This window comes from Procambarus clarkii, chromosome 43 (assembly GCF_040958095.1).
Source record: "Procambarus clarkii isolate CNS0578487 chromosome 43, FALCON_Pclarkii_2.0, whole genome shotgun sequence".
NCBI classification, from domain to species: Eukaryota; Metazoa; Arthropoda; class Malacostraca; order Decapoda; family Cambaridae; genus Procambarus; species Procambarus clarkii.
This window is the reverse complement of record NC_091192.1, coordinates 9,253,527-9,266,765: the sequence shown is the minus strand read 5'-3', so window position 1 is coordinate 9,266,765 and position 13,239 is coordinate 9,253,527. Positions and strand designations below refer to the sequence as shown.

At 43.9% G+C, this 13,239-nt stretch overlaps 1 protein-coding gene across 1 annotated transcript in view; it reads right to left on the bottom strand.

The window, feature by feature from the left end:
- The window catches only part of LOC123755724 (RING finger protein 17), a 928,112-nt gene that overhangs the window by 858,616 nt on the left and 56,257 nt on the right, over window positions 1-13,239 (bottom strand). The window contains exon 6 of the mRNA XM_045738465.2: window positions 10,992-11,138. Within this exon, the coding sequence (XP_045594421.2) occupies window positions 10,992-11,138 (147 nt within the window). The remainder of the gene's footprint in view (window positions 1-10,991; window positions 11,139-13,239) is intronic.

The following is a 13,239-nucleotide window of genomic DNA, read 5'->3' as shown; positions in this document are numbered from 1 at the left end:
TTGGTATACAGAATTATATGAACATGTTTGCTGATGATGCTAAGATAACAGGAAGAATAAGAAACTTCGATGATTGTCATGCCCTTCAAGAAGACCTGGACAAAATAAGTATATGGAGCACCACTTGGCATATGGAATCAAATGTGAATAAATGCCATGTTATGGAATGTGGAATAGGAGAACCCAGACCCCACACAACTTATAAATTATGTGAGAAATCTTTAAAGAATTCTGATAAAGAAAGAGATCTAGGGGTGGTTCTAGATAAAAAAAAACTATCACCTGAGGACCACATGAAGAACATTGTGCGAGGAGCCTATGCTACACTTTCTAACTTCAGAATTGCTTTTAAATACATGGATGGCGAAATAGTAAAGCAATTGTTCACGACTTTTGTTAAGCCAAAGCTAGAATGTGCAGTGGTTGTGTGGTGCCCATATCTTATGAAGCACATCAACAAACTGGAAAAGGTGCAAAGACATGCTATTAAGTGGCTCCCAGAACTGAAAGGCAAGAGCTACAAGGAGAGGTTAGAGGCATTAAATATGCCAAAACTAGAAGACCGAAGGGAAAGGGGTGATATGATCACTACATACAAAATAGTAACAGGAATTGATAAAATTGACAGGGAAGATTTCCTGAGACGTGGAACTTCAAGAATAAGATGTCAAAGAATTATAAGAAAATTCACTTTTGTAAACAGAGTGGTAGACAGTTGGAACAATTTAAGTGAGAAGGTGGTGGAGGCCAAAACCGTCAGTAGTTTCAAAGCGTTATATGACAGAGTGCTGGGTAGACGGGACACCACGAGCGTAGCTCTCATCCTGTAACTACACTTGGGTAATTAAATCGTCCAAAACAAAAACTCCCACGGCGCATGTGCAGGACGCATGAGGTCCGAACCGCACAACCCCGCACAGCGGGGAGGGCACCAACAAAGAGTATTGCAAAAAATATTAGCAGTGCCTTGACAAAGCACGGGAGAGAAGATATCATGACAAAAGAACGAGACAGTATCGAAAACAAAGAAGCACGGAAGAGGACCAACGAGTCCAAAAAGGACTGGAGGTAAGCCTCACCGGAAGACGACAGATGTTCCTATAATGCGTTAAGAATCGAAGACCTTCCCGAACCCCCGAGATCTTACAGAAGCAAACAAAATCATGAAGGCTCATAAAGGCACAGTCGCATCAGAGCCCAAAAGTCATGCAGAACCTCGATAATAGGGGAACATGACCCCAACATGAAGGAGAAGTCCCGCCCCAGACAAAAAGGGGGTAGAAACGGAGAAAAGTACCCACCGATAGGATGGACCCAAACAGACCCAATGGGACAACGATCCGAACCCAGGGAGAGGCCGACGCCGAACAACTCGTACGCAGAGGGGGGAAGGCAAAACTCCACTCCCCATAACCGCAAGCACCGCACTGAGGGTAGAGAACCCTGGCAGGGTCCAACGGGGCCCGAGGTTTCCCCTTAAGTCAGCCTCTCCCCTACCCTGGGAACCTCCACGACAGGCTGCAAGGCTGAGCCGTTCCCCCCAAAGCCCCAGCCTCACAAGAGAAAGCTGGGGCAGCTGGAAAATTACAAAGGAAGGGAGCCCACTGGCAGACTCATACAACCAGGCTGGAGGAACAGGCTCGAATGCCTCCGTCGCTACCCTGGAGGTGACAAACCCCGGAGACCACCCGAGTCTCAAGACCAGCAAATCCCCGCCCCAACCCCGAACCCACAGACCGAAAGAATCCGGATGCAGGGAGGAAATGGGGAGGGGAGGGGGGGGGGACCAGACGAAAACACAACAGGGAAATACAAGGAGGCAAGGACGGAACAAAACCAAAGCCACCAACACCCCCCAAGCCCCATCACAACAACCAAAACGGGGCAGCCTCAGGGCTTCCAGGGAGCAAACAACCAAATGCGTTGCAACCACCTGAACCCAATGTGCAATGCCCATGCTGCCTGCACCCGCATAGTCAGCATAAGATTGGGTAACCGAGTCACAAATAAGCAACGAAACTTGCAGGACTCCGGGTCGAAGGTGCCACCGACCCCACAGGCAGCAGATGGAGGCAAAAACAATGAGTCACCCTGAGACAAGAGGACAGAGCAACCCCAGACCTCGCACAAAGCGAGGGGGGACTCAGGGGGTCACATCCATCGGACCCACATGCCCCCATGGGAATTCCCAGGGTCCCGAGATGAAACTTATGCCCCGGAAAGCCCAGGCAGAGTACTGCTAACTGGCACCCAAGTCTACCAAACAACCTTCTAAGAACTGAACCCCCGGGACATGTACACTCACGGGGATCAGCAGGGGGAACCACCGAAAACAGAAGAGTGCACGAGGGGGGGGGGGCCAAGAACCAAGGCAGACCCCCTTCCCATCAGGTAGGCAAACAAAAAGAAAGAAAACCCCACAAGAGGGCAGTGTACCCAGGCAGAACAGAGCCGGCCGCTATGATTGGTGAAAACAAGCTGCACAGTACCCTGCGCCCCACCAGTGCAAACTGCCCCTACCCTAAGGTGAACAAGGGAGACAGAACAACCAAGCACACAAAGGGCCGCCGAAAACCAAGCAGTAAACGGCCTGGCCGAGGCAAAACCATAGGAACTTGTGGAATGTTGCCCTAAGCCCCAAGGGCAGTACTTACAGAGCACCTAGGGAAGGAAACCCTAGGCGTATGCAGCCCGAGTATTGAAGAATCACTCCCGGCTCATGCACCACCTAGAAGACGGTCACCACACACAAGGTACAGTGCATAAACCACTGGAGCCAGAGCACACGACCGTTGCCTATAGCATCAGCCTCACAACTGAGAGGTGAATTGCCGGCGCGGGGGTCTGGGGCTTCCCCTTCCCCCTACTAGAGAGGAGGGGGCTGCACAGACAGCAGCGCAGGGATGTGTGACGTCATATTTTTTTGCCCGTTTCTGTTTGGCGAGTTCTATCCACTTGTTCGGCTTTTAATTGCAATTTTCACCAGAATAGGGGTTTTGGGACGCTTACCTTTCTGAGTGCCTGACCAGGTCGATGGAAGTCATAGAATGCTTCCAACCACACGGGGATTTCTATAGGCCATTGCTCCTCATGCATCTTCTGAGGGGGTCCAGGTAGGCCCACACAACTCCATACACATGACTGATGCCAAAGTCTGACATGAGCATATCAGCCTGCAAAGCTCCGGGAAGCTTTGTTTTCTGGGGGGTTCCCCCCCCAGAAAACAAAGAAAAAATCAGACACATTGAAATAAGGAGGTAGTTATATCTTTGTGGCAACTCCCACCTGACAGCTAGGGTGGAGCAGACCGCCTCCGACACTTGCTGAGTCTGCGTCTTTTTTGCCAGACTTTCCCCACCCTATTGCTGCCAAAATATGCTACTTAGGATTTTTTTAAATATTTTTCCTGTGATCAGGGAACACAAATTAACACTTTCGCCCAGGCATGACGCAGCATTGCGTCATCCGTTTACTGTCGGTAATGCCGGGGATGACGCAGCATTGCGTCATCCACTTTAAGTAATCGCCAAAAATCAGGTTTTTATCCGATTTTTTGGGGACTGGTTTTAAAATGCGCGCCGATGTCTTCCCATTTTCTTTGTTGAGCCTCGTGGCCCTCAGGCGGCTTGGCACACGCCGTGGGCCCATTGTTTTCGCTCCACTGTTGTGATCAATGTCGCCTCCCCTCGCATCTCAAACGTGTGAACATTTCGGCTGTTTTCCGTGGCTATATTTCTTACTGCAGCTTTAGAAACTATCTACGCTTACTCCACGATGGATAGTGATCATGAACAAGGCCCTTCCAGGAAGAAAATTGCGAAAGAAAGGCTTGAAAAGGGTGGGAATTGGGAGTGTAGCTGGAAGGCGTCTGAGCGCTCACTTGCGGCTAACGCGTGGCCCGTCTTCAACTCGTTGGGGGTTGGTGCGTGACCAGGTTTTTTATTTTATATGCTAATGCTCCTCTAGAGAATTCTATTGCGAACCCATTGAGACCAAAATGAAAGACCTAGGACGAAAATTGAGGTGACCAGAGTGAAAATAGTGAAAACATTTTATCGCGTTTGCGCGCTCCTGGGTAACTCGTTCGAACTTTCTCTGTTTGCTGCGGGTAATTAGCCGGGCTTTTGGAGTTTATATGCATTTAGTGCTGTAGAGAATTCTATTGCGAACACAATGATACAAAATTTAATCTCATAGGACGAGAATTAAGGTGACAAAGTTGAAGAGAGTATACACTTTTCAGAATTTACACTCGCTCCCCTGACACCCTGGGACCCAAATCGCACAGTTGAGGGGTGGCGGGCGGGGTACGCCAAAGTGTTAACAGGTTTATATGAATTTTTGTTTTATGCACCTCTGGGTGTCAAAGGCCAAATAGTCCTTAGCAGCTTGGAGGTTAAGAAGCACATCAACAAACTGAAAAAGATGCAAAGACACGCAGCTAAATGGCTCCAGGAACTGAAGGACAAGAGCTACGAAGAGAGGTAGAGGGGGGGAACAATATGATCACTATGTACAAAATAGTCACATGAATCAATAAAATTGATAGGGAAGAATTCTTGAGACCTGAAACTGCAAGAACAAGAGGTCATTGATTTAAACTAAACAAAGTTGCCGAAGAAATATAAGAAAATTTACTTTCACAAACAGAATCGTAGACAGTTGAAACAAGTTAGGCGAGAATGTATAAGGCCAAAACCGTCAGTAGTTTCAAAGCTTTATATGAATGTGTGCTGGGAAGATGGGACACCACGAGCATAGCTCTCATCTGGAAACTACACTTGGGTAATTACACTAGCTATGCAGATCATAGCCACAGCACCACTTAACCTTAGAACGTGCAATACATATATATAGATTATTTGAGAAACAAAACTGGAACCGTAATTACCTAAGTGTAGTTACAGGATGAGAGCTACGCTCGTGGTGTCCCATCTTCCCAGCACTCTTTGTCATATAACGCTTTGAAACTACTGACGGTCTTGGCCTCCACCACCTTCTCACTTAACTTGTTCCAACCGTCTACCACTCAATTTGCGAAGGTGAATTTTCTTATATTTCTTCGGCATCTGTGTTTAGCTAGTTTAAATCTATGACCTCTTGTTCTTGAAGTTCCAGATCTCAGGAAGTCTTCCCTGTCGATTTTATCAATTCCTGTTACTATTTTGTACGTAGTGATCATATCACCTCTTTTTCTTCTGTCTTCTAGTTTTGGCATATTTAATGCTTCTAACCTCTCCTCGTAGCTCTTGCCCTTCAGTTCTGGGAGCCACTTAGTAGCATGTCTTTGCACCTTTTCCAGTTTGTTGATGTGCTTCTTAAGATATGGGCACCACACAACAGCTGCATATTCTAGCTTTGGCCTAACAAAAGTCATGAACAATTTCTTTAGTATATTGCCATCCATGTATTTAAATGCAATTCTGAAGTTAGAAAGCATTGCATAGGCTCCTTGCACAATATTCTTTATGTGGTCCTCAGGTGATAGTTTTCTATCTAGAACCACTCCTAGATCTCTTTCTTTATCAGAATTCTTTAAAGATTTCTCACATAATATATAGGTCGTGTGGGGTCTATGTTCTCCTATTCCACATTCCATAACATGACATTTATTAACATTAAATTCCATTTGCCAAGTGGTGCTCCATATACTTATTTTGTCCAGGTCTTCTTGAAGGGCATGACAATCATCTAAATTTCTTATCCTTCCTATTATCTTAGCATCATCAGCAAACATGTTCATATAATTCTGTATACCAACTGGTAGATCATTTATGTAGACAATAAACATCACTGGTGCAAGAACTGAACCCTGTGGTACTCCACTTGTGACATTTCTCCATTCCGATACATTGCCTCTGATTACTGCCCTCATTTTTCTATCAGTCAGAAAATTTCTCATCCATGTTAGAAGCTTACCTGTCACCCCTCCAATATTTTCCAGTTTCCAGAACAACCTCTTATGTGGAACTCTGTCGAAAGCCTTTTTTAGGTCCAGATAAATGCAGTCAACCCAACCATCTCTTTCCTGTAATATCTCTGTGGCTCGATCATAGAAACTGAGTAAATTCAACCCGTTCTCGCAAATTCGTATAGTCAATATTGACTTATTAAATAAGTGCATAGGTGACATACTAAACATAATAGATACCCTTAAAAAGCTTCATAGAAAACACCGACTTTACCTAACCTTGTTAGTATGTTAAGATAAGCATCTTATTGCTTCGTAATTACAATTGTTACTTAACCTATTATAGGTATAGGTTAAGTAATAATTGTAATTACGAAGCAATAAGATGCTCATCTTAACATACTAACAAGGTTAGGTAAGGTCGGTGTTTTCTATGAAGCTTTTTAAAGGGGATCTATTATGTTTAGTATATCACCTATGCACGTAGTTAATAAGTCAATATTGACTATACGAATTTGCGAGAACGGGTTGGTAAATTCGATACACAGGATCTTCCAGATCAAAAACCATACTGTCTGTCTGATATTATATCATTTCTCTCCAGGTGTTCTACCCATTTAGTTTTGATTAGTTTTTCCAATACTTTCACTATTACACTTGTCAATGATACAGGTCTATAATTGAGGGGGTCTTCCCTGCTGCCATTTTTGTAGATTGGAACTATGTTAGCCTGTTTCCACACGTCTGCTACGATTCCTGTACACAGGGATGCCTGAAAGATCAGGTGAATTGGAATGCTGAGCTCAGATGCACATTCTCTCAGAACCCATGGTGAAACTCCATCTGGGCCAGCTGCTTTGTTCTTACTGAGCTCCTTTAGCATATTTTCCACTTCATCTCTAGACACCTCTATCCGCTCTATGTTGTGCTCTGTAATTCTTATTGTGTCTGGTTCTCTGAAGATTTCATTTTGTACAAACACACTTTGGAACTTTTCATTTAATGTTTCACACATTTCCTTTTCATTTTCCATGAATCTGTTTCCCCTTTTCAACCTCTGGATATTATCCTTTACCTGCAATTTGTTGTTTATGAATTTGTAGAATAGGCCGGTTCTGTTTTACATTTATCCGCTATCCCCTTTTCAAAATTTCTTTCTGCCTCTCTCCTTACTGCCGTATAGTTGTTTCTCGCATCTTTGTATCGCTGGTATGTTTGAGGGTTTGGCCTCTTCCTATACTGATTCCATTTTCGTGTCTTTTGGTCTCTTGCCCTCTCACAATTTCTGTCGAACCAATCCTGTTTTCTGGCCCTGCACCTCTGTTTTGGTATGAATGTTTGTGTGCCTTCCTCGTATATTTTTAAAAATTTGGCATACATTTCATTTACTTCCCTGCCTAGCAACAATTCTGTCCAATTACACATTAAAAAAATTTTGAAGTTCCCCATAGTGTCCTCTCCTTAAATCGAGTTTATCAACTGTTTCAATGTCCCCATTTTCTTCTAGATGATATCTTAAAGCATAATCAATGTCTAACAGGACGTGATCACTCTTTCCCAAGGGAGGAAGGTACTGGATGTCAAATATCTCCTCTTCTTTCCTGGTGAATACTAGATCCAGTACTGACGGTACATCTCCTTCCCTCATTCTTGTGGCTTGCTATATGTGTTGATACAAGAATGTCTCCAGAATGAGGTTCACAAATCTGCATGTCCAAAAGTCCTCCGTTCTTGCTTCATAGGCCTCCCAGTCTATTGCTTTAATTTATTTATTTAATTTAATTAATTTAATTAATTTATTGCCAACCGTGCAATACATTTATTGTTGTTCTGTGTCTAGCACCTTAAATTAAACACCCTGCGTGGGATACGGGCAGCTATAGTGCAGCCACAACCGATAGTCGACAGACGCCACGTAGAAAAAAAAATCGTGGCCAACATTCCTGGGTGTGAGCTTTAGTACTGAGCGAGCCACCTAGGCTGACGCATGCACCATGAGCACACAGCACTGCTGTTCAGCTTTTGACCACAGCATCGCCTAAAATGTCAATATATATATGTTCATGTTATTATTTAGCGATGATAGTATTACAGAAGACCCCTGACTGTGATAAAACTGACCAGGATTCTGATAATAGCAGGATTGTGGTGATATTTAGCACCTTGCTCCATGGTGGGAGGAGTAATGTTGAGGGAGGGAGGGAGGAAGGTGGCATCGTCTTCTGAAAGTGTGTGGCCACCATTTATTGACTGGACTTACCACACCAGCTTAGTGGCTCACTATGGTGAACACAAATGTAGATACTTATATATAACGTATGTATAGAGTGTAATAACAGCAATAAGAGTAGGTTGGGAGCCACCATTTTGGTGAGGGAGGTGCGTCGTCTGCATGAGTTGTCATGTTTACTGGTGGCCACTATAATCTTTGGGCACCATTACCAGCTTATTTGTACAGGTATGGTGAATAAAACATGTAGATACTTATATATAATGTGTATATAGTGTAATAACACCACAAACAGTATTGTTGGAGGAGAAATATTAGTGCGTCTGGCCTTGAGGGCGGCCGCCACCAGCTGACTGAGTAGCTACTTCTTATTGCCTTTACTCACCATACAAGCTTACATGTACAGTTATGGTAAAAAAAACATGTAAATACTTAAATTTAATGTCTGGGTATAGTGAATAAATGCAAATACAGTATCGTGGGAGGAGAATGTAAGCGAGTGAGGTGTTGTTGAGGGAGGGAGTGGCAGCAAGTGGCTGGCCAAACACATGGCGATCACTCCTCCTTGCTTTTTGACTCACAATACCAACTTAGTGATTTGTTATGGTGAGCAAAACATGCAGATACTTATATATAACCTGTGCATATAGTGTAATAACAGCAAAACTATTTGTTATTGATTTATGAACATAATATTCGAATCACTAATATGTTCACCATAATTTTAAGTACAACAATGGTTCACACATTTTATTATATAAATATATCACAATACACACTATTGAATAATATTACTGCAAAAAAATAAGAAAAAATTGGAGGTATTGAAATAATTAGGTAATATCATCTTTGTGGCAATTGCCACCTGACAGCTCAGGCGGAGCAATCCTTGTCTGGTGACTGCTCTGTCAACGCCTCCTTTTGGCCAGATTTCCCCCACCCGATTCTGACCAAAATATGCCACTTGTGATTTTTTTTTGTTATTTTTTCCATGATCAATGAACACAAATGAACACTTTTATAAGATGAAAGATTTTTTTTTATTTTTGTTGTTGTTGTTGTTGCACCTGTGGGTGTTGAAGTCATTATGACCCTTAGTGGCCCAAGGGTTAATAATGATGAATAAAATGATTGACTGCAATTATTTAGTGATGATAGTGTCATAGGGAACTACATGACTAATACAAAAACTATGTACAAGATTCAGGTATCAGTGAACACGATGCTAGTTATGATGTTCACAGTGGAGGAAGACATTCACAACACACAGCTGAGGTTTTATGCATCTATACATCATGCAACATGACCTCATATTACTTCAGAAAATATTGTGGAAAATAACTCTGTCTTGATTTAGTGAGAGGAATCTGATAATAGTAGTGTTGTGGCTAGACTTGGTGATGTGCATAGTAAGTATAGAGAAGGCATGTTGCTGCATCAAGGGATGTCGTCCGGTCATTGTGAGTGCTCTGTGTTAAGATTTCATTACCACACTCACCAAAATTACTTAGTAGTTCATTATAGTTATAAAAATATACATAGTTTTACATACGACATGTGTATAGTGTTGTTGGAGCCGGTCGGCCGAGCGGACAGCACGCTGGACTTGTGATCCTGTGGTCCTGGGTTCGATCCCAGGCGCCTGTGAGAAACAATGGGCAGAGTTTCTTTCACCCTATGCCCCTGTTACCTAGCAGTAAAATAGGTACCTGGGTGTTAGTCAGCTGTCACGGGCTGCTTCCTGCGGGTGGAGGCCTGGTCGAGGACCGGGCCGCGGGGACACTAAAAAGCCCCAAAATCATCTCAAGATAACCTCAAGAAGATAGTGTAATAACAGCAAAAATTATGTATTATTTTTCAAAGAATATAATACAGTGATACCTTGGTTTTTTAATTTAATCCGTTCCCAGAGATGGGTCGTAAGCTGAAAATTCGCAACCCAAAATAAATTTTCCCATAAGAAAATGTAAATTGAATTAATCCGTTCCACACTCCCACTAACTTCAAAATACATTTCGTACATAATACATGCAAATATTTTGTAATATAGTATGTACAAATTATAGCTTATTTTTATTTACAACTTGTTGGCATATGGAAGACGGCAAGGAGGGGGAAAAGGAAGTGTTAGTGTTTGAACGGGGAGTCCACTTTCATTATAACATCAGGCACTGATGACTTCTCTGGGGTACACACTCCTAAATTTTGCAAGCATACCACTAGGACCTGGTTGTGGCTCACTGCTTGCTTGTCTTACTAAGAATCTGTCTATAGACACGCGTTTTTCCCTACATTTTAACACTTGTCTGTGAGACATCACATTGTCTCACTATGAATGACCTTGTTTTTCCTCTATCGTCATCCTCAACTATTTTCTTTGGTTGAACTTTACCACTGACTTTCTTGGAACCCATGGTATGATATATAATAAGAACTTTTATGTTCAGAAACCGAAAAAGCACAAAATTAATTATCCAATATTATGGATATACCAACATATAATGAAATTCTTAGCAAAGAATTCAAGCACAGTTACCACTATCCGGGAGACACTGGTCAACTGAAGCATGCCATGCATTCAGTCGGCCAATACGTGTATCAACCAATTCTAGCACTGAGGCAAACCTCTAGTACCGAGTCAAATTTTTTGAAGGAATAGAGCTCGAGAACTGAAAAATATAAAAACAGGATTTCGAAAACCGAGGTTACACAGCATAAATAAAATTGACTTAGTTCTGATATAATTTGTTATTTACAACAATTTACAATGGACAAAATAAAATATTAATTTGACCATAATTGCATTTCACAATCATTAGGTAAAACTTTTATGAATACAATATATGTTACCATTTCCTTGTCCTCCACTGAACACGTCCTACATAGATGGGTGCAAGCAGCATTTGGGTGTTCTTGGCACCTTGGGAGTTGGGGAAGACCTCCAGTAGATTTTAGTGGTTCTGCTTCATGAAGCCTCATTGTTCTATGGCAATGGATCTGAAACAGAACATATACTAATAAACCTAAAGATATATGAGAGATTTAATTTATGCATTACAGGCAGGAAAGAAAGGGAAAAAAACCCAGCGTTGAATGTAATGAAACGCCATTTTCTGGGCGAGTCTCGGAGGCTTCCTGGAGCTATCCATGGTTGATATGGATACCCTAACTATTTTGCATCAGTCGATGTGGGTGGAGTTCTAGGCCTACCGGGGACCACGAGCCAGAACCTGGCCCCCTCAGAGAGGCACGGGGAGCAATGGCCCATAGAAATGCACATGTGATTTGGAGCATTCTATATCTGCCATCGACCGGGACAGGCACCCAGAAAGGAAAGCGCCACAAAACAAACCCCTATTCTGGTTAACAACAAAAATCGACACACGAGTGGACAGAACTCCCCCAGGAAAACGAACTAACAAGCATGACATCACATGAGCCGCACTGCATGTCTGCGCAGCTCCCCCCTCCCCGGGAGGGGGAAGGGAAAGCCCCAGACCCCTGCGCCGGCGATCCCCGCCCCAGTTCTGAGGCTGGATATCAAAACAGCGAAAAAAACGCCGACTGGAGGGCGGGAGGGTGCCGGGGAGTCTCCAGACTCGCCCAGAAAATGGTGTTTCATTACATTCAATGCTGGTTTTCTGGGGGGAGCCCCTACGGCTCCCCGGAGCTACTTCACCAAAGACTACCTAAGAAAACAAGGGGACATACCCGGGAGGCGGTCGGTGAACCACTCCTCAACACGAAGTCGAGACAACAACCCAAGGACCCCTCCGGAAAGCAGCAGGCACATCATTCGCCAGAAAAAGGGAGAACGGCCGCAGACGAAGAAACCTATGACCAAGACCATAGGAGCCAAAAACCACAAAGCCTGGGAAGAGCATGAAGCTCTGCCACACAATCCCCAGAGGCCAATGCCAACATAAAAAAAAAAAAAAAAAAAAAAAAAAAAAAGAGCCGAGGCAAAGCAAACCCGACCCCAAGCAGCCACAACCACCAAGGAGAAGAAAAACAGGAGAGCACCCTGTCCAAAGACCAGGACGGCACAGGCAGTGCATAAGCAGGCTGGAGGTGAAAACGCACGAGACAGCCTGCGAAATGGCACAGAAGGTGACCCTAAGCACATGCAGCCCGAGTACCTGAGAATACTACTCCCAGCTCACACGACCACCGGAAGAGCAGCACTGCAAACAAGTCACAGCACTGAGACAGACCGGAGCTGGAGTCACACGACCGTGCATTATCCCATCAGCCGAGGAACTGAGGCGGGGATCGCCAGCGCGGGGGTCTGGGGGCTCCCCCTTCCCCCTCCTGGGGAGGAGGGAGCTGCGCAGACATGCGGCACGGCTCATGTGACGTCATGCTCGTTAGTTCGTTTTCCTGGGGGAGTTCTGTCCACTCGTTTGTCGATTTTTGTTGTTAGCCAGAATAGGGGTTTGTTTTGTGGCGCTTACCTTTCTGGGTGCCTGTCTCGGTCGATGGCAGATATAGAATGCTCCAAATCACATGTGCATTTCTATGGGCCATTGCTCCCCGTGTCTTGCTGAGGGGGGCCAGGTTCTGGCTCGTGGTCCCCGGTAGACCTAGAACTCCACCCACATCGACTGATGCAAAATAGTTAGGGTATCCATATCAGCCATGGATAGCTCTGGGGAGCCATAGGGGCTCCCCCCAGAAATTAATTATCCAATATTATGGGTATACCAACATATATATGAAAGTAGGTTGACAGGTAAATGGGAAAATAGAAATAATGATAAGGCTTTAATTTTGAAGGACAGATAACAAGTGAATATATATATACTACTATATATTAGGCTTAACTCAAGGTCCCACCGAACAGTTCAATTACTGTACTGACTCCTACTTCCAGGATGCAACCCCACAACAAAAGGTGACCCCTTGTGTCAACACCTGCATCAGAGGAGCTCCAGGATAAAAAGGAAAGGAAATAGAGAGGGTGTGTCACTTGTCAGTCACAGTGAGAGGGTGTGTAAGCTGGAGCTCCTGATTATAGTAATATTATCATAGCAATAATGGAAGGTGTAGTGAAGGAACTGATGAATCTAGTTGGAGCTCTGAGGACAGAGTTGAATTC